Source organism: Anomalospiza imberbis, chromosome 10, assembly GCF_031753505.1.
Source record: "Anomalospiza imberbis isolate Cuckoo-Finch-1a 21T00152 chromosome 10, ASM3175350v1, whole genome shotgun sequence".
Lineage (NCBI taxonomy): Eukaryota > Metazoa > Chordata > Aves > Passeriformes > Viduidae > Anomalospiza > Anomalospiza imberbis.
Window position 1 is genome coordinate 7,148,999 of NC_089690.1, and position 17,963 is coordinate 7,166,961.

At 38.8% G+C, this 17,963-nt stretch overlaps 1 protein-coding gene across 10 annotated transcripts in view; it reads right to left on the reverse strand.

The window, feature by feature from the left end:
• Positions 1-17,963, reverse strand: part of PEX5L (peroxisomal biogenesis factor 5 like) — a 101,324-nt gene that overhangs the window by 19,860 nt on the left and 63,501 nt on the right. For 2 of the 10 annotated variants that reach the window (XM_068200369.1, XM_068200367.1), the window contains 7 exons: positions 16,860-16,964; positions 15,496-15,534; positions 4,804-4,915; positions 2,787-2,996; positions 1,594-1,720; positions 984-1,080; positions 481-555 (listed from right to left, as the gene is read on the reverse strand). In XM_068200369.1, the coding sequence (XP_068056470.1) occupies positions 481-555; positions 984-1,080; positions 1,594-1,720; positions 2,787-2,996; positions 4,804-4,915; positions 15,496-15,534; positions 16,860-16,964 (765 nt within the window). The remainder of the gene's footprint in view (positions 1-480; positions 556-983; positions 1,081-1,593; positions 1,721-2,786; positions 2,997-4,803; positions 4,916-15,495; positions 15,535-16,859; positions 16,965-17,963) is intronic. The other 8 variants (XM_068200371.1, XM_068200366.1, XM_068200372.1 and 5 more) reach the window with 7 other exon arrangements.

Genomic DNA, 17,963 nt, shown 5'->3' on the forward strand with positions numbered 1-17,963 from the left:
AAGAAAAACCCAAAAATGGATCTGATAACTGTGTTCTGTTTCTACTTTCAGGGAAAAAAAAAAGGTATATAATCTCAGGATATACATTTGGCAAGAAGTGTCTCATTTCTTCATTTTTCCATTTTCAAATGAGGCAACTATTTTTCATTAATTTCCAAATTTTCTATCTGACAGAAGGTTTTTGAAGCCCAGGCCTAAAAATAGTTGTGAGAGGTGAGAAAATTATTTTCAACTAAAAGCTAATCCACCAGAAAACTCTCTCTTCCCCCTTCCAGTGGCAATGGCTGAAGTCTTTCAGTTAAAAAGTAAGAAGCAGCAAAGAAGGTGTGTGAACAATCTGATCAATTAGAATACATATATAATTGTGTTTGTGTATATTTGTACCTGTGTGTGCATACATACATGCAACCCTCAGTAATCATTTCCAACAAGACCTGTCCAAGACACAATACAACAGTGGAATTGGGCAAATCTACAAACCTTTAGCCCAGAGCCCTCCGTATTAGAGTTCCTTTTCCAGCAGGAAAAAGTCCTGTGACCACACTGCTCCCCAACCTGTGGAGATAAACTGCTAATGAGCATTGCTGTCATGATTGCTTCCTGTTTTCCTCAGCAGCTTCCCAGTTCTGGGGCTCCTGCCTGACCAAGAGACCTAAAGGATAGAATTCAGCATGGGTGGGCAACCACGACAAGTCTGAATTTCAGAACTGGATGGAGGGGAGAAAAGATGGTGCTATAAATTGTAGTTTGAAGTTTTTCCCTCTGTACAGGAAGGCCACAGCTCAATGCAGTATTAAACTCTGAATGTTTCAGGTGCTGACATATTCAATTTCATAAGCTGTTCATTTCAGAGGTGTGTGAAGATATCTTCCCTGATGATCCTGAAAATATCCCTTGAACAGTTCTCCCAGGATGTCAGTGATTAGCCATGGGAAGTCCCTCTTTACCTTTTTATGGTTAATAAATCTACCAAATCCTCTTACCTGTATTGCAGGTGCAAGTTCTAATTCTGATGCTGAATCAGAATCCAAGGCACTCTTGACATTAGTCAGCTCAGACTGTGATCTGTTTTCTGTGGACCTAGAAATAATGCATTTACACACTCAGCACTAGGGCACGCTGCCCTGTGGCTTTCAGGTTCACAAGCACACAGTGATTAATCAGGTTATTTCTTTCAGCTGAATTGTTTAACTTGCACTAACACTTAATCAAAAGTGCCTGGACCTTCTTTGTGTTCTCACTCTTCTATTTCATAGACAGGGAAACTGAGGCTAGACAAAGACACAAGTCTGTGCCTCAGTCAGTGCCTAAAAATCAACCACCACAATGAAGGATTTCACTGCATGTCTCTGTAGATTTCTCACCACCATTTATTAAGTAATTGCACCTGCTACTTTCCACAACATTAAAAAGTGCTGGCAAAATGGCATTTTAAGTGCACTTCCTTAAGATACATTGTCAAAAATATGTGCTTGAACACATTTAATGTCACCATAACAGGTTTAAAATTATGATTTGTTATCAAACAAGCATTTCTGTAAATTAAGAAAGCTGGGCTGGAAATATTTTTTTAAGGAAAGCAAAAAGTTGTACCATAAAATCTCTTTTGATGGAGCTCTGGATGATGATGATGTTCGCTCTGCAGAAGGGTGGACCTTGCTACTCCTGTCTCCATGAAAACTGACATCATCCCATTTCTCTATCTGTGTCTGAATATCAACTGAAAAATAAAGAATAAATATGAATCTTTTAAAGAAACTACTGCTGAGAATTTTATCTCCTCTGTAAAGTGTGTGTTATAGAGAAAATAATGCCACCAAAGCCTATATTTTAATAATGGTCCAACATAAAGAAATATTGTGCACCTTTCTAGTTGGTATGGTGTGAAAATATTTGGAAATTCACAACACTTTTCTGAATCCATTAGCATTCATGGTTAGAATGTCAGTGTAACTCGACTTAAAATCAGTGATTTGTATGTAATTTGGACAAATTGTAAAAATGAAGCTTCTTTTAGAGACTAACATGTAAAAATGACTATGTAGGCAACTGATGTTATTCAGTCATGTCAGACTCACTTTGCAAAGATCAGATGTTCAGCTCCTGTTTGAAGATAAAGGTCTCTGGAAGAATTTCTGTGATGATGAATAGAAAATTTGCTGCCTTGGTATAAATTACATTTACCTTGCAAATTTCTCAGTTGCACTGCAAGTAATTTAGTTTGGATGGAACTAAATCAAATTCACCTTTTCTAAAGCTTGTCAATAGATCAGGCTTGGCAGGAAATTGAGTTGTTTTGGGGATTTTTTTTCAGTCTGTATAAATATATCTCTCTTGTCAAGAACGGATATTTTTTTTCTCTCCTGTGCATAGATAAAGCACTATTTACAAACATAAATGTGCATTTCTGACAGCTGCAGCTCTGAAAAGGACATCAATATGGGCTGCCTCTCATTTGTGTCCTTTACCAAATTCTCATCACGCCCCTACAGATTTTTCTACCATTTTACACACCCTGACTAAATTCCTTTTCCAAAGAAATTTCAAAACTTTATTAGCACACTTAGGGTCAACTTAATAGGTATAATGGCAGAGGCAAAATGTAAAATGTGTTCACAGTGTTTGAGGTCTAAAGTGCTTCAGGTAGTTTATAATGGGGAGCAAAGGCTACGCTGCTGAAATGTGGTGCAGCAAAAATTCTGGTGTTGCTCATTTTTTGGTGACAGCCAGGAGAGACTTGTGCTAAGCAGGGCAAGGGAGCACTGATGAAACAGCTACACTCTTACCTAAATCTAGAGAAGACTTGTCTGCAACTCTGGCAGCCTGGACTTTCTGCTCAGAATCCACACTGATCAGGTCAGGATTCTCTGTCTTCTTTCTGTGGGTTGAAGCTTTTAAGCCTTCAGTTCTTGAAGGATTCTCTGATTTCTTTGCTTTGTTTTGGGTTTGTAAGACAGGTTCACTAAGATCCAAGAGATCCAGACCTGCTGATAATACTTAGAGACAAAATGTGAAAATTCAGTGGTGTTTTAATTCAAATAGCTCACTTTTTAAGATTTGTTTTAACTGGGGAAAATAATACTGATGTGTTTGCGTTTGGCTAGAGTGAGTGTATTTCCTGGCTAAAGATGATGACTAGTATATTAAAATATGCCTGGGGATTTCAAGGGCTTAACTGAATGCAGTTTAGTGGATTTGCAAAAAAGGCTTTTCCTCTAAAAATCTTGAAGACATCTGGGGTCTTATGGCTGGGGTCTTTACAGGTTTTCCTCTTTTGTGAGGGTTCGCTGTTCAATTGAGCCTTTAGATAATATTTGTTTTAATCTTAGGTGTTTTAAGTCCTGGTAACAGCTGCTTAGGGCACTGCTGTTGTGCCACAATTCTTTAGGGAATAGCTTTGGGGGTGGACCTGGGTCAAAAAGGAATGAAGAGATTTATTAATGTTGTTGGTGTTTGTCCTTTGGGCCATAAATACTGAATACAAAGTCTAATGCCATTTCTCTGAAGGACTGTATCAGTATGAAAGAAATGTTCCATTTCAGCTCTTCTTTTAAAAGTTGCTTAAAGAGTAACATTCACAATTCTTTAGCATGTAAAAGGTAGAAAAACTCCTCTTTTTTATCATGTTACAAAGCAGCTGTTTTTGAAAAATCAGTTTGCATTACCTCTTGCAGTGCTTTACCTGTGTTCTTGGAAATCACTGAATTTCATCAATCTTCATAGAATATTTTTTTTATTATTGAGTAAATCTAACTAACAACCCCACCCCAATCTGACAGATATTCAAGGCAGGTGTAAAATTTACAGGTACATTTTAAAACAAGCACAATTCTTGAACAATCTGAAATAGTTTTATTCATCCCTGTAATATCTTCAGCTATATCTTTTAAAGGGGAAAAAATATTACTTACAATTGTTATCTAATTCAGTATTTCAGCTTTTGTTACTAGAACTTGCATGCTGCTTTAGACACATTAATTGGATGTGAAGATAATCACTCAGCTGTCAATTATTCATTTAATAATTTGCATGGATATAAATTTTAATTAAATGGCTTCTAACAAGCCAAGTCCTTTTATGAGACAGGAAGAGAGCCCAGTAGTGCAGTGCTGATATTATTGTCTCAGCTGATCTGCTCAACAGCATCGATTACCTCTGCACAGATACTGAGTAGGAGTGGGATGATTTCTAAAGATACTTCCAAATGGCAATATATTTCAAACAGAATTCAGTTTCATTCAAAAGGTTTTCAGGATTCACTCTTAGATTTTATTACCTTCTCCACTACCTCATTACAACACAAAGGAGCTAAGAAATATATTAAATCCTTTCACTAACAAAGTGTCTGAACTCAGCCTGGAAAAAGCATTTTGATACCTCCCTCCTTTTCCTCTCTAACATCTCATTCAAGATTTCACTAAAACAAATCTTTCTAGAGTAAGGGATGCGTTTGATTAAACCAAGACTAAATGTGGGCTTTCCCATAGGTTAAATTGTGCAAAACCAAATAGAGAGAATTGATTCAGACTCATATGTACCTCCTGTGAGACTTAAACAAATGGCATTAATTTCAGCCCCAAAGATCTGCTAGAATTGATGTGATTTGAATCACATCAGATTTCCCCTAAAATGTAATGAACTAAGTTTTCCTTCTAACAGGTCAGGCAATTACAATTTAATGCCAGCTGGTGGTTTTGTGCACACAGTAACAAACCAAGAAATCACTTGACAAAAATGTGCCATAAAGGAGCTAAAGCTGAAACCATTTTTCTCTAGTGAGGGATAGTAAAGAAGGTTGTTTACCTGCAGTATTCGATGTTACAGGCCTTGCAACAGCTTCTGGCTTAGTTTCACAGAGAAAGTCATCAATGGAAGGGCTCAGGAGGGGTCTGCTCTCCTGTTGCTCATTCACCAGCTAGCAACAAAGAACCCCAGGTCACAGACTGTTCTTGGGACGCAGAATTTACAGAAATAAAACATATTCTCACAATATCATGTGCTTTTATTTTTAATTGTGAATTGTGAGAGTAAGATATTGCAATTAGACGATGCACAAATAGCACTGGGATGAAAATAAAATGATGTTTAGTTACTCTTTTGGGGCAAAATTATATTCCAGTTTAACAAATCACACAAAAAATAAAGCAGCAGGATGATTTTTCCTTAGCAGTTATGGTATACTATTGCTTATAGGGCTAAAGTTACAGGGCCTGATGCAGCTCCCTTCAAATCCATGGTGAAGTTGCCCTTCTCTATCACCAGGAGGATAAGCAGGGAGCAGGGCTTTTTATTTTTCTTTTTTCTTTTTTTTTTTTTTTTTTTAAGTGGCCTTTTTGTTTCTTTCCACAAGTAACATGCTTCCCCACAGAACTTCCACAATAGCATTTCATTTCATTTCATCTTGCAAATAAGCATTAGCCCACTAAACAATAACCTGCTGAGACAGGAAACACTTCTCTGCCATAAAATGATGTGTGAATGACAGTGGATGGAGCCTGGTGAGCGTATGAACATCCTGCATGAGTTCTGGCTGTGGGAAGACTCATAAAATGCTTTTTATTTATGAGCAGTTTTCCATTTTTAATTGGATGAATGCAATGGTGTTCTGCTACCTGACAAAAATCTCTGTATTACAGGCTATTTAATGTATCACAATTAAAAAGATAAAACTGTACAAATCTCAGAAATAAAACTCTCCTCTCTGACATCTATCTCTGATTAGAGGATTAAGACCTAAACTGAGCTGGAGAGATGTCTGATGGTGTGCCCTGCACTTACTTTATATTAGTATCTTAATTTCTTTATCTGAAAAAATGCTTTCCCACTGTTGCTTTTGTCTGGAGCTTTTTCAGCTTTATTTTATCCTCTCCATCTTCTTCTCGATCTTCGGTTCTAACTCTTTTTCTGTTGTTGAATTTTCAAAGTTTTCTATCAGAAATGTTTGAAATTTTAAACTTAGGATGCTAACATGGACTAAAACTGGCCAAAAAGGGTATTTATTCACCCTCAAATTTGTTAAATACTGGCCCTGAGCTACTCGAGCAGCAGGATTATCTCTAAAGTTATTACAGCAAACCAGATTAGATTCACTGCTGTTCAGTACCTGATTTGTGTATTGCAAAGCTGCAGCAAAATACTGGAGCTATTGAAATAACCAGCCCACTATTTCGTTGGATCAAACATTCAAGCTGATATCTAACACTGACTTGCTGTGTTGCAAGTCTTGCACAAATGCATGTGCCCAGGACCTCAGAGTCCTGCACTGAAACACCAGTTTCCATGGAAGCCAGATGAGTGATTGCCTGCCCAGCTGAGTGCAGCGCAAGGTGCAAGTGTGGCATCTGAATTTAGAAACCTGGCAGCGATGCTGTCCCAAACTGCAGATGTACATGTGCTAAACCCAGGCTGCAGATGCACCTCACCAGGGAATTAATCATGGGGGGTTTAACTCTGGATTGCCTGTCCAGGTTGCTGTCTCATTCAGTGCACAGAAGGCACCTGCTTAATTTGGTAAATGTCAACACTTGATTGGAGATTGCATTTATATCAACTGCACACCTTTGGTTTCCATGATCCCCTGGTCTACGAATTTACCTAGTGATTATATTTAGGAATTAGGCAGACCTATGTTTTCTTTCTGTGATTTGGTGGCAATCCTTACTCATGACTATTTTGAAAAACATGTGGATGCCTTAAGTTCAGAGTTGAGTCTTTTCCAAACAACTTTAATATTTTAAAATTTTATCCCAATATCAGCAAAAGTTGCTTGTATATATTTTTCTTTTTGCATTTACACAGCATAAAGAAAAGTCCTAGACCATTTGGAGAGGGACAGGAGGGAAGAAAGAAGAGGTTCTGTAGGAATCATTGGAAATATAAAAACTTCACAGGAAATACTCTGTTTCATGTGTGTAAGACTATCAATAGGGTACATTATCACATAAGATTCAGATGCTTATCAAGTTTCCCATTACATTCCATGGAAATTTTCTTTAATAGGAAAGAATGGGGGAAGGATGAAATGAAGAAAGATTAGGAGAACCAAAGTACCCAAGCTCACTCATTGCAGATAGTGAAGAATAGAAAATCTGAAGACCAGCTGGAAAGACAGTTTATTGCCCAAACCTGCTGCAGAGGTCAGAGGATAAACTCTGGGAAGACCAGAAAAAATGTTAAGAATCAGAGTCATGGAGGAGAAGGAGATAAGACTTAGTAAAGAGCTGAATTTTACCAAGGTCTAACTGAAGTATGAGGTCTGATAATATTTTTTCCTTTTCAAAGATGGTTATCATGTCCTTCGAATTTTATTTATTGTGTTCATTAGATTTATTCCAATTTAAAGGAAGACTAAAAGAGTTTGACTTTCTTAGGCTAACAAAATGAGGATTGAGTAGGACTGTAGTTATTCTTCATGTACACATAAAGGGGAAGTGGTCAGATGATACTGGAGGAGCAAAGTTATTTCAGCTATAGAGAAATGCTGGCCCAATAACAGAGTTCTAAACTGGGCATGAGAACATCTGGTCTGGGAATTAAAAGAACTGAACTATCACAGCAGTGATAGTATGATGTATGAACAGTATTTTTTTCTTACTGCAGGGGGACAAAATGCCCACCTATTTAAAATGGCTTTTGCCAAGCCTTCTACATGGCTGTTTATGATGTGACTGTGACCCAGTGGATCCCTCCTAGTCCTGGGTCCTGTGCTCCCATGGCTAAGGACTAAAAGCTGTGGGAATGTCTTATTGAAAGGTTTGTTCTCCTGAAAAATAATCTGCTTTCAACTCAAATATTTTTGTCAAAACCGATTGCAGAAACATGACCATGGCCACTAATTCTCAATCAACACAAACTATGTATGTATAGCAATAGATAGAAAATATTAGAAAAATACTATTTTGACGTGAAGCAGACATTTAATGATGAATTAAGACTTAACAAGTTAGAGTGCCATGAGATGATATTTTTTCTGTAGAGAAGTGGGCAGTGGGGTAGGTTTCTGACATTGTAAGAAATGCCACTTGTTAAGCCCTTGGTCTCACACTTGGAATTTCATTTTGCTGCCTCATATACTGTAGAAAATTTATCCCTCGCTTAATGCTGCACAAGTTATTAGAGTTATATCAGGCATGAGTTTGGAGTAGTACATAAAATATTTATGAGATGAAAACTATGATCTATATTAAACCAATAATTTATGGTTCTGAAGCACCTTTCAGGCTGAAAATCACAGAATGCCTTAAAACATTCATTAATCAAGCCTGGCACCACCACAGAGCTGAGGAATATTATCTCTGTGTTGCAGATGAGGGAAGCAAAGTGAAATTAGGGAAGTGACCCAGCATCCCTGGGTGTTGGAGAAGCAGCACTGGGGGCGGGAGCCGATCCTACACCAGATTTATGTGGCCAGTATCTGTACACACGTCAAATGGTGCAAACTCAGCCTGGGAAAATGGAGGTATCTCAGTACTAATTTAGCCTGTGGGTGCCATAAATTCTCATAATGTCTCTAGGAACTTAAATTCTCTCTATAAGATTCACTTTAATTAAAGAAGAAGCCCACACGCTCCTTTAATTGAGGGATATGTGAAATCTGTGGAGGCTGATATTTCCTACTACCAACACATCTGAAGACACTCATCCATAGTATAAGATACTCCTAAATTCAAATGAGTCTTCTGGGAACAGCACAGGAGAAAAAGGTGGTTTTCTTACTCCAGTACTGCTACTGTAATTTTTCATTCCAAAAAACATGTAAGTGGGGCTTTTGGGTGCTTTGGGAGAGACACTGGGAGAGTTAAAAGTGTCTGATCTCAGCCCCACTGCTTCAAAATATACAAAGCAAAGATCATTTAGCAGTAACTAAGGTATGGTCCTTCCAACCCATTTCATACTCTCTCTTACTGCATTCCTGATCTTGATCTGTTTGCAGTGCACAATGCATGCTGGTTTGTTTCCTTTTTAAAATTTTACTAGGACATAACATAATGCTAGTCTTTAAGATAAATTATTTAGACTCTAAATTGGGAGGGCTTCCAGTCAGGCATGGGCAGCTAATTAGCACCTATGTTTTGGGCACAGAGTGAACTAGTTCTCTTAAATTAAGTGCCTAAATTCCCTCCATGTTCAATAGGGAGAGGTAAATGCCTAGAAAAGCTACTCCAGAGGGAGATTGTGCCTGCCCAATTTAGGCTGTCCCTCAGGAGGCTCTCAAAGGCACCTAGCTTTCCCCCTGCTATATATGGGATTTATTTTAGAAGGACTGGCTCAAAAAGCATCTAAAATTTAGATGTAATTCACTACTGAAGTGAGTTGGATTGAATTTTGGATTGGATCCATTTTGTTGCCTGAGCCTGATTGAATTACTCATGGCACCAATTTAGGAAACCCCAAACCACTGCTGGGTAATCCCCTGTGCAGTTCAGCATCAAAGCTGCTCCAGGGCACTGAGACTTGTTCCTGTACTGCCCACTCAGTGTGGTGAGAGGGTGGTCAGGCTGCCTCAGTGACATGAGCTGCTCCAGAAGGCTCAGAGTGATAATGAACACTGGGCATGGGAGAAGGCAGGAAACACTGAACTCAGATTTTCTACTGGAAAAATACTACATTTGAGCTTTGCTCTGAGAAACTTGTCTGCTCTTTGTGTGACACTGGAAAAACAGCTAAAAGAGTCAGTTTGCTTCCAGCAGCTTGTAAGTGTTATGCTTAGGCAGAGACATCAGCTATTTTCAATCACGAATTATTTTTATGATACACAGCAATGGTTTCCTGACAGAGAGGTTCCCTGCAAACACCTGGGACTTTGGTGGCACTCACTGGGATAAGAGCAAACAAATCAATTGATTTCTACTACCTGGCTCTTTCTAAAAATTGATAAATGGGAACCCCAATTAAGAATGTAGGTTATTGTTTTCTAGAGCATAACTGGAAGTATTGGCCTGACAGTCATGTCTGTGGATCATTATCTTGGCAGGATAAGAACTGGAAAACTCCTTTCCTGATTGCAGAGAGGTGTTTGGAGAGGGAACTCCTGACAAACTCAATAGTCTTGTGATAAAAGTTAATTGCATTAGTTTTGTTCTTCTTTTCTCAATTTTATAGTATATTTTTAAGGATTTCACATTCAAAATTAATGCTTTACACACTTTATTTACTCTTGTGTAGTAAGTGTGATTACTTCTTGGCTTTTTGCCCCATCCTTGTGCCAGAGTGATACATTTATTTTTCTCTGTACTCTACTATGAATGTATGTCCCAATGAAGCTGACACGAGAGCCAAATACCTGGTTTTCACCAGAAGAGAGGACTGATGCACATGGTATAACTGACTTCTGCCTCACATGAACTGTGGGAAGCTCTAAATCTGAGATGAGTTCGTTCACCCTCCTGCAAAGAGCACTCAGGTGCTGCTGCCTCTCTGAACACCAGCCCTGCTCACCAGGTGCTAACCAGTGCTCTCTTGCTAGGTAGTAGGAGGTGTGTGGTGTGAATCACAGGTGACAATTTCTTACCTGAAATCACACAAGCTAAGTCACCCCAGCTGTCAGGGTTTGTGTGAAGCCAGAGAAGCTGTGGGAGGCTTGCTGTAGACACTGTATGGGATATTTGAATTCATGTGCCAGCTGTGTAGTTTTAAACCTTCGTTTATGTTGCATCTCCATAAAGAGCAGCTGCATTGCTGGGTGACAACTCTTGGTGTGATCTCTGTGTCACACCAACACCCTGCCTCTGTTTCTGTGTGCTGACCTGTGCAAGTTGTGGTGTATTGTTGTAAAATGAAGCATCTCACAGCTCAGTATCTCCTTCCCTCTGTTCAACCTGGTCTGGTGAAAGGAAGTTTAACATGGGAGCTGTGTCTGGCTCCTGCATTTTGGCCTGGCTCCAGCTAAGCACTTAAACATGCCCTGCAAAACTCAAGGTTAGGCACGTGCTCAGCTGTCCTGCTGGATCAGAGCCATGGGGGAAGAGGAGGAAAGTTACTCTTGCCATAATTTAACTGTGACTGACAGTTTGGCCTTTACCCATACAGAAATGTGATTTATTGTAAATCTGCTGGTTGCATTCATGCCTCCATGCTCCATGCACTTCTTTAAGTTAAACGAAGCTGTCATCAAAAATGGAGTGCCTCTCCCTCCTGGGTTTTAGAAGATTTTATTTATCACTTGGCCATGAGTTTTCCTTGTGGTGATTTCTGTTTTAGCCTCTCCCCTGCCCCGTATCATTATCTAGGCTGAAGATCTACAGCAGTGATCAAAGTCAACATTTTGTCATCACCATAGATAATTTGAGTTCCGTGCTGTATTTTTGCATATGGGCTGTAATTGCTTGAAAACCACATGGATTTTTTTTTCTTGTCCTCTCTGTAGATTTTTCTTCTCAAAGTTCTGTAGCATATCTAGAGTTAGGCTGTGGTTTTGGATATGTTACTGTGTCTGGTCATAGGAACCAAATCATAAGTTCTGTTTAAATGGCCTTTCCCTGTCATGGCACGTCGGGTTGCTTTGGGCTGTTTTCAGCAGATTAGAGAGCTTGAAACTGATAAGCTTTTTGTGAATTGCAATTCAGTAGAGCAGTTTCACTGAAAAAACAGCAAGTTCAGTGAATCTAGAACTGTAGCACATGGTTTGCACCTCTTTAACAGGGCAGTATATTCATATTTGGAGTATTCATGAATGAAGAGCCAAGAAGTTTCTGAAAAGTAACTCCTATTACTTAATATAAAAAACAGAGCTAAACTTATGTATTATATTATTCACAAAAAAAGTCTGTCCAATCTTTCTGTCCTTAAGGAATAGTAAGGAATTTTACAGTGTATGAAATGGTATGGTTAATTTTTTTACTTTATTAAAAAAATACACCATCAATTCCCATGGTAATTTCAAATTAAAATTGTAATTTTGTGAAAAATGTATTTAATTTATGTGACAGAACGATCTACATAATTTTAGGAGAGCAGCCAATTTATGACTTTTAAGCATATTGTCAAGGCAATTTTATTGTACTCATGAGGATATTTCTGCTGAAATTATGCATACGGCCCTAAGAGCAATAAATGTTGAGCAATATTTAACTTAGAGGTAAAGAATCAATTAATATTTGTACTGCTAAGCATGCATTTATTCATTTTTAAATTTATTTTTATTTTTTTGCTCTTCATGTATTTACCCTGTCCTAATAACAGATGAAAAAGAGTTCTCAATAGGACTGAGGATGTGTCCCCTGATAAAGTACTCAAAGCTCTTGTAATAAATCAGATATGAGATGTATAGAACATACTGCTAATAAATTTATCATTAATCCTTTAAAAAGAATCCAAAAAATAAGATCTCAAGCCTAGTTATCCTAAAATCAGTGAGGAAATTGCCACTATTCTCAGAAGGCAGATTGGATTGTACAATGCACTCCAGACTTTGATAATGACAACAATTACAACTGACATGATTTTTACCTTTTTTACCTGAACGTATTTCATTTAGTTAAAATGAAGTGAATTCTGGTTTAGGTCGGTGTAAAAGAGAAGGGAAGCTAATTACATCCACAGGAACATCCCACCATTCTGTTTTAATCTTATTGAGAACACATTTATGGATGGAGTGGGCTGGAAGTCAGTGCAAGCCTAATGCTAAGAGGCTTAGAATGAACATGATTGATTCAAATGGGACTGTTAAGTTTACATGGAAAACTGTGATTATGCAATCAAATTCATGTAGTGAGCCCTTTATACACACATCAGAAAATCTCCTAACAACATTGGGAGCTGAATATTAGCTATCTTTCATATGTTTCCTTTATAAAATTGAAGTGAAGCATTTAAAAATCTCATGTTAGAGACTTAAAAAACCCCAAACAACCGCCAAAACCCACAAAAAGCCCCAGAACACAACAAATATAAGAAAAGCCTAACAAAGCAAGCAAGAAAAGAAAGCTAAACCTAAGCAGAAACATACCACCACCACCACCAAAATAAGTAAATAAATGCATACACACAAACATAGATACATATATACAAACATATAAAAAAGCAAATGAAAACCAAATCACCAAAACAGTGGAATTTAGGCAGTGGAAATGTTGGAGTATTTCATTCACAAGCCCTTAAGTAAATATAAATGTGCTTAGATCAACTAAGTATTGGCATGCAAATGAAGTTCCCTTAAAAAAAGTAATAGTTCCTACTTTGAATACTAACTAATACCTTGTCGACCATAAAAAAGTCTTAAGCATCTGGTGCAGTTAATTGGGGGGTAGTCATGAAGCATATCTTTTTCTGACTGTGCTGTGGCCTGCATTTTTCACAGGGGAGGATGAATTTCACTGTGTTTCTTATAATGTAATTCCAGCTTTTTAAATTTCTCCTTTCCAATTCAAATTCTAAACCCTAAGTGTTTTGTGGGTTAACTTTTTAAATGATAAGTGCCCGAGATCAAAACTGTGCTCTGAGCAATGTCTGTGTGGTCCCATAAATCCTAAGTAGGCAGCTCCTACATCTTTCAGTTGAAAGCAGAAGTGGGGAATGGCTTTCAAGATATATTTTGCTTTTCTCTTTCCTATTGGTGAAGTTTTCATGGACTCCCATTTCTATTCTGTATAATTCCAGAGTGGTCACAGGACTTTCATGGACATGAATCCCCCCACTGCAGGTCTTCTTTCTTTCTGTTGGCTTTGTAGGGATCCTGCCCTGAGCATCTTTCCAACCTGTGTACTCTAGTAAGGAATCTAAATTAGGTGTGATGGATCTGGGACAAGTAACTCTGGTGACACTGTGAGATTTCTTTTGTTTTTGCTGGCAAAGCATTTAAGCATGAACTTTTTTACTGCTCAATAAAGCAGTTAATCATATTTTAAAGTATAAGTCTGGGTCGAAGTATGTGATTGAATCAGATCCTTTGAAGTTCATTGACCTGTACTAAATTGGGAATTTCATAGCTGACTGCACAATTAAACTTTGACTTCAGGGCATATTTATGTTTAAATTTCTCATTAGGAAGTAATTCTGATGCAAGATTTTTTTCTCTTGACAAATGCAAAGAAGTTGCGAAGAGGTTAAGCAAAAATTTTATTTTGCAATTAAAACCAAATTTATGCATGGTTTTTCTCATTTATTTCTCTGCTTCAGGTAAAAGTAATTGGTTCATAGCTTAATATCCAGATAATCTTTGAACCTTCAGCAAGCTTTCTTACATGTTTTCTGGTTCAATTAATATGAAAAAATTACCTTTTTTTCATTTGTCCCAGTCTCTTATAAATTATCTTTTAAAATATAAAGGGAGACAGCAACATGGATAGAGTTATATTCTACAAAATCCTATTAGAACTCAAAGATCACTCTCTTGATGCTTAAAGTATTAAATTTTGCAACTACTGACTCCTTTTTCACACCAATAAGTGTGAAGAAAGTGACTTTTATGGAAGGTAATTGAGATAGGAAGACAGGATTACAAAAAATAGATACTGAAAGGTCCATTCAGTTACCAGGATTACTCCTCTGCCTACTGTAGTACACTCATTACCCCTGGAATGGTGACTGAGATTCCCAGTTGCCATATACTGCCACAGCCCCACAGGAGACTGCAGTACATTTTTGGTTCATGTTATTTGAAGATTTGCCCTCAGTTTTGATGATATAAAACCATGTCTAATGGTATAAAGTAATCTGTGAATTGGAAGCATAATCTAAATTTAATTCACAGTACTTATTCAAAAAAATAGGTGTCATATTTTAAAAGCTGGGCTTTTGCTAGGAGAATTACAATAAAATGGAACTATTTATCTGTCTTGTTCTGTGCTGGATATGTTTTTACCATTTTCCAGAGGAAAAGAGCAAAGAGACGTATTTTAAATTACAAATTCAGGGGCGTATGTACATTATCAAAAAGCAGAATTAGACTCTTCTTTGTGTATCAGATTCCAATTATGCTTCCTGTGGAGTCTGTCTCCACAGTCAGACATGATTAGTCCTCCATTCATCAAGGATTTTGGAAATGGGGGATTTCACTCTGTTTGTCTCTTGGAAAAGCCAGTGCTCTGTCTGGGCTTGATCCCTGCATTTCAGTTGCAGGCTTTTTGCTTAGGTGGCTGTAAGGTTGGAGCAACATGGACACTTAATGCATTAAATTACTTCCTGAGACATGGACCTGCCCACTCTGGGTTTGGTGGCGGCGAGAACTTTGGAAAGACCAGGCTTTATCTCCTGACCCATCTGGCTTGGGAAGTTTGCAGTCAATCTGGAATTTGTTCCACCCCGTGAGCAGCAACCACATCCATCTGTTTCATCATGTAAAGAGCAGAGACAGACACTGGGATGGGGATGGTTGGCACAGCAGAGCGTTTTCCTGCGTGGATGGTCGGGATGAGGGGTTCACACGGACACACTGCGATGACAGCATCTCAAACCAACACTTCAGCCACAGTTAGGGGACAAAGGATGTATGCAACGTGGTCGTACAGCTGCACATCACACATACATGATGCAGAGATGGCTATGGAAAATACTCACTTTTTCACTTGATTCTGCTTCCTTTTGGCTTCTGCACCCCTTTGGTGCATAGCAGGGAAGTAGGTATTTGTGTTTAGTGGAAGAAATTACACTGACTAACAGACACAAGCATTTTACTCATAAATTTATCATAGACTATTGCTGAGGAGACTGACAGACAGCCACTACAAATGGTGTGTTAAACATTTCATGAACCCAGGCTGAACTCCTGGCCCTGTTGAAGCCAATGGAAGTTTTTGCAGGTCAATCTTTTTTATGGAGTGCAGTGAAGGTTTAGAGGGGGTGGCGCTTTATGTGGGTTTCTAATTGTTTGTTAATCACTTAATGGAAAATTAGAAATGATGCCTTAAACAGAGCATCTTTTTCCACTGTGCAATTTCTTCATAGACATTGGAGTTCATCATGAACAAAGCCTGGTGTTCAACAGGGGCTGAGGAGGAGGTGCCAGACCTGGTTTCCAAATTAGTAGATGGTATTTCTAGAATGTGTATTAGTGCAGCATATCTGCGACGCTCTGCTAGAGAAGTATGTGCTGGTGTGTGTGCATCTTAGAACTTTCTAAAGTACAGTAGCTGTTATCCTGAGTCGTGAGAGGAATAAAACAGGACTGTGGATTTTATTTAAGGCTCTCATGTAAAACCAGCTTCCAGCAATTTCCATTCCTGATGAGCTGGGAGTATTTGTGTGCAGTAAATATCGGCAGTAAACTAAATACGCTTGCCTGGGGAACAAATTCATGTACGTGAGCAACATGAGGGAATAAAATCCACTCTTATAGCAAGAATGCTGTGGTTTACAGTAGCGTTCAGTCACTGTCTTTAAGAAACTAATGGAACCACCAAATTCTTGGTGGCTACTCCAAGGTGTGTGTAAGGTTTAGTGTGTGGGGATGTCCATCCTTCCTTTGACTGGAAGTGTAGAAATGAAAGCAATGAGATATGCCAAGTCACATATTCTGATCCAGACCAGGAGCAGAACCCCAGTGAGAGCTTAGGAATGGGATCCGAGATATCGGAAATGACACTACTGTGAATTGGTTTTTCTTATTTTACATATGCACCGAATGGGAATATTTTATATATGAATTGCAAATGAGTATTTATGGCATGACAACTGATGGCATGAATTAGAACCGAAAGTTTCAACTAGCTTTAAACAACTTTCTGGTAACTGAACTGGGGGGAAAAAAAAGCATTTTTGTTTAAATTTTCATGTCAAAACATCTACACCCCCAATATTCGCCCCGGGCTCTTTTCCCCCCTCAGTGAAGCAGCGGGACGCCGCTGGCAGGGGATGGGTCACCCAGTGGGGCTGGGGACTCGCGCAGCGCCCGCGGCCCCCTCAGAGCCCCGCGCTCCGCCCACCTGGGATGCCACAGTGAGGAGGGGCTTTTCTTCTGCAGACTCCTCCCTCGGAATCTCCTTCATCACCATGGCCACAGCCTTATCGGCCGCCCTAGCGCCTTTGCCCTACAACAGCGAAACCAACAATGGCGCCAAGTCAGCAGTGGGCTCCGACCGCCTCCCGCGCGCTCCCGACCCAGTCCGGCGGGACGCCGGCCATGCCTGCGCCTGGAAGCGAAGCTCGGTTGGAAGCAGAACACACACACTGGTTAAAAATAGTAATAATAATAATAATAATAATAATGATATAACAAATGGTCCGTCAACCCAATGGTTAAGGAGACAATTGGGGTCTAGCCGTGGTCTGGTGGCTTGTTAGAGTTGCCCCAGTGAAGTCAACAGGAATCCGGCAAGTTCCTGCTGGGCCAAGGCCTGCTGGAAGTTCCCCATGCCAACCTTCTGCAGGATAGGATCCCCAGAGCAGTAGGGGTTGGAGGATCAGCCCATTGGTTTAATTTTAGTTATCCAAGTTTATACCCAAAATACCTCTTTATGGGTTTTTTGGGGTTTTTTTCCTTAAAAATAGCATCTAGTGGAGTTCTCAAATAAAGCACAGTTCCTTGTTGTTCACTGAGGCAAACTCTCCCTGAAATTTGAATGTATAATCTGAACCCACAGAGTTTATAGCTCTAGTAACATTTTAAAAAGCAATTTACATCATATAAACAGTCTGGGTTTGTGCTAACAGAACATACGGAGCCAAATTCTGCCATCGTAGGCATTGCGACAGCTCTCCCTAAAATGATCATTGTTGTAGAAATTACTATAAGGATTTTTTTTTTTAACTATACTTGTCTTAAGCTTCTCTTTATACACTGTAAATATTCTGGACAAGGTTAAGATATTTCAGCATTATTTACTATAAATTAGCCAAAAAAAAAGTACACCAATATTATGTGCCGGGCTGTTTGATGCCATTCTTTTCATTTAATGAGGGTCTTTATCATCTTGAGTTCACATGGGTTTCTGTATCTTGATCTTTGGTCCTATTTTGATCTCTGCCTCTTGCAAGTGACAGAGAAGGTTGGAGCTTACACATAAAGCATCACAGCAGAGCTGTATTAT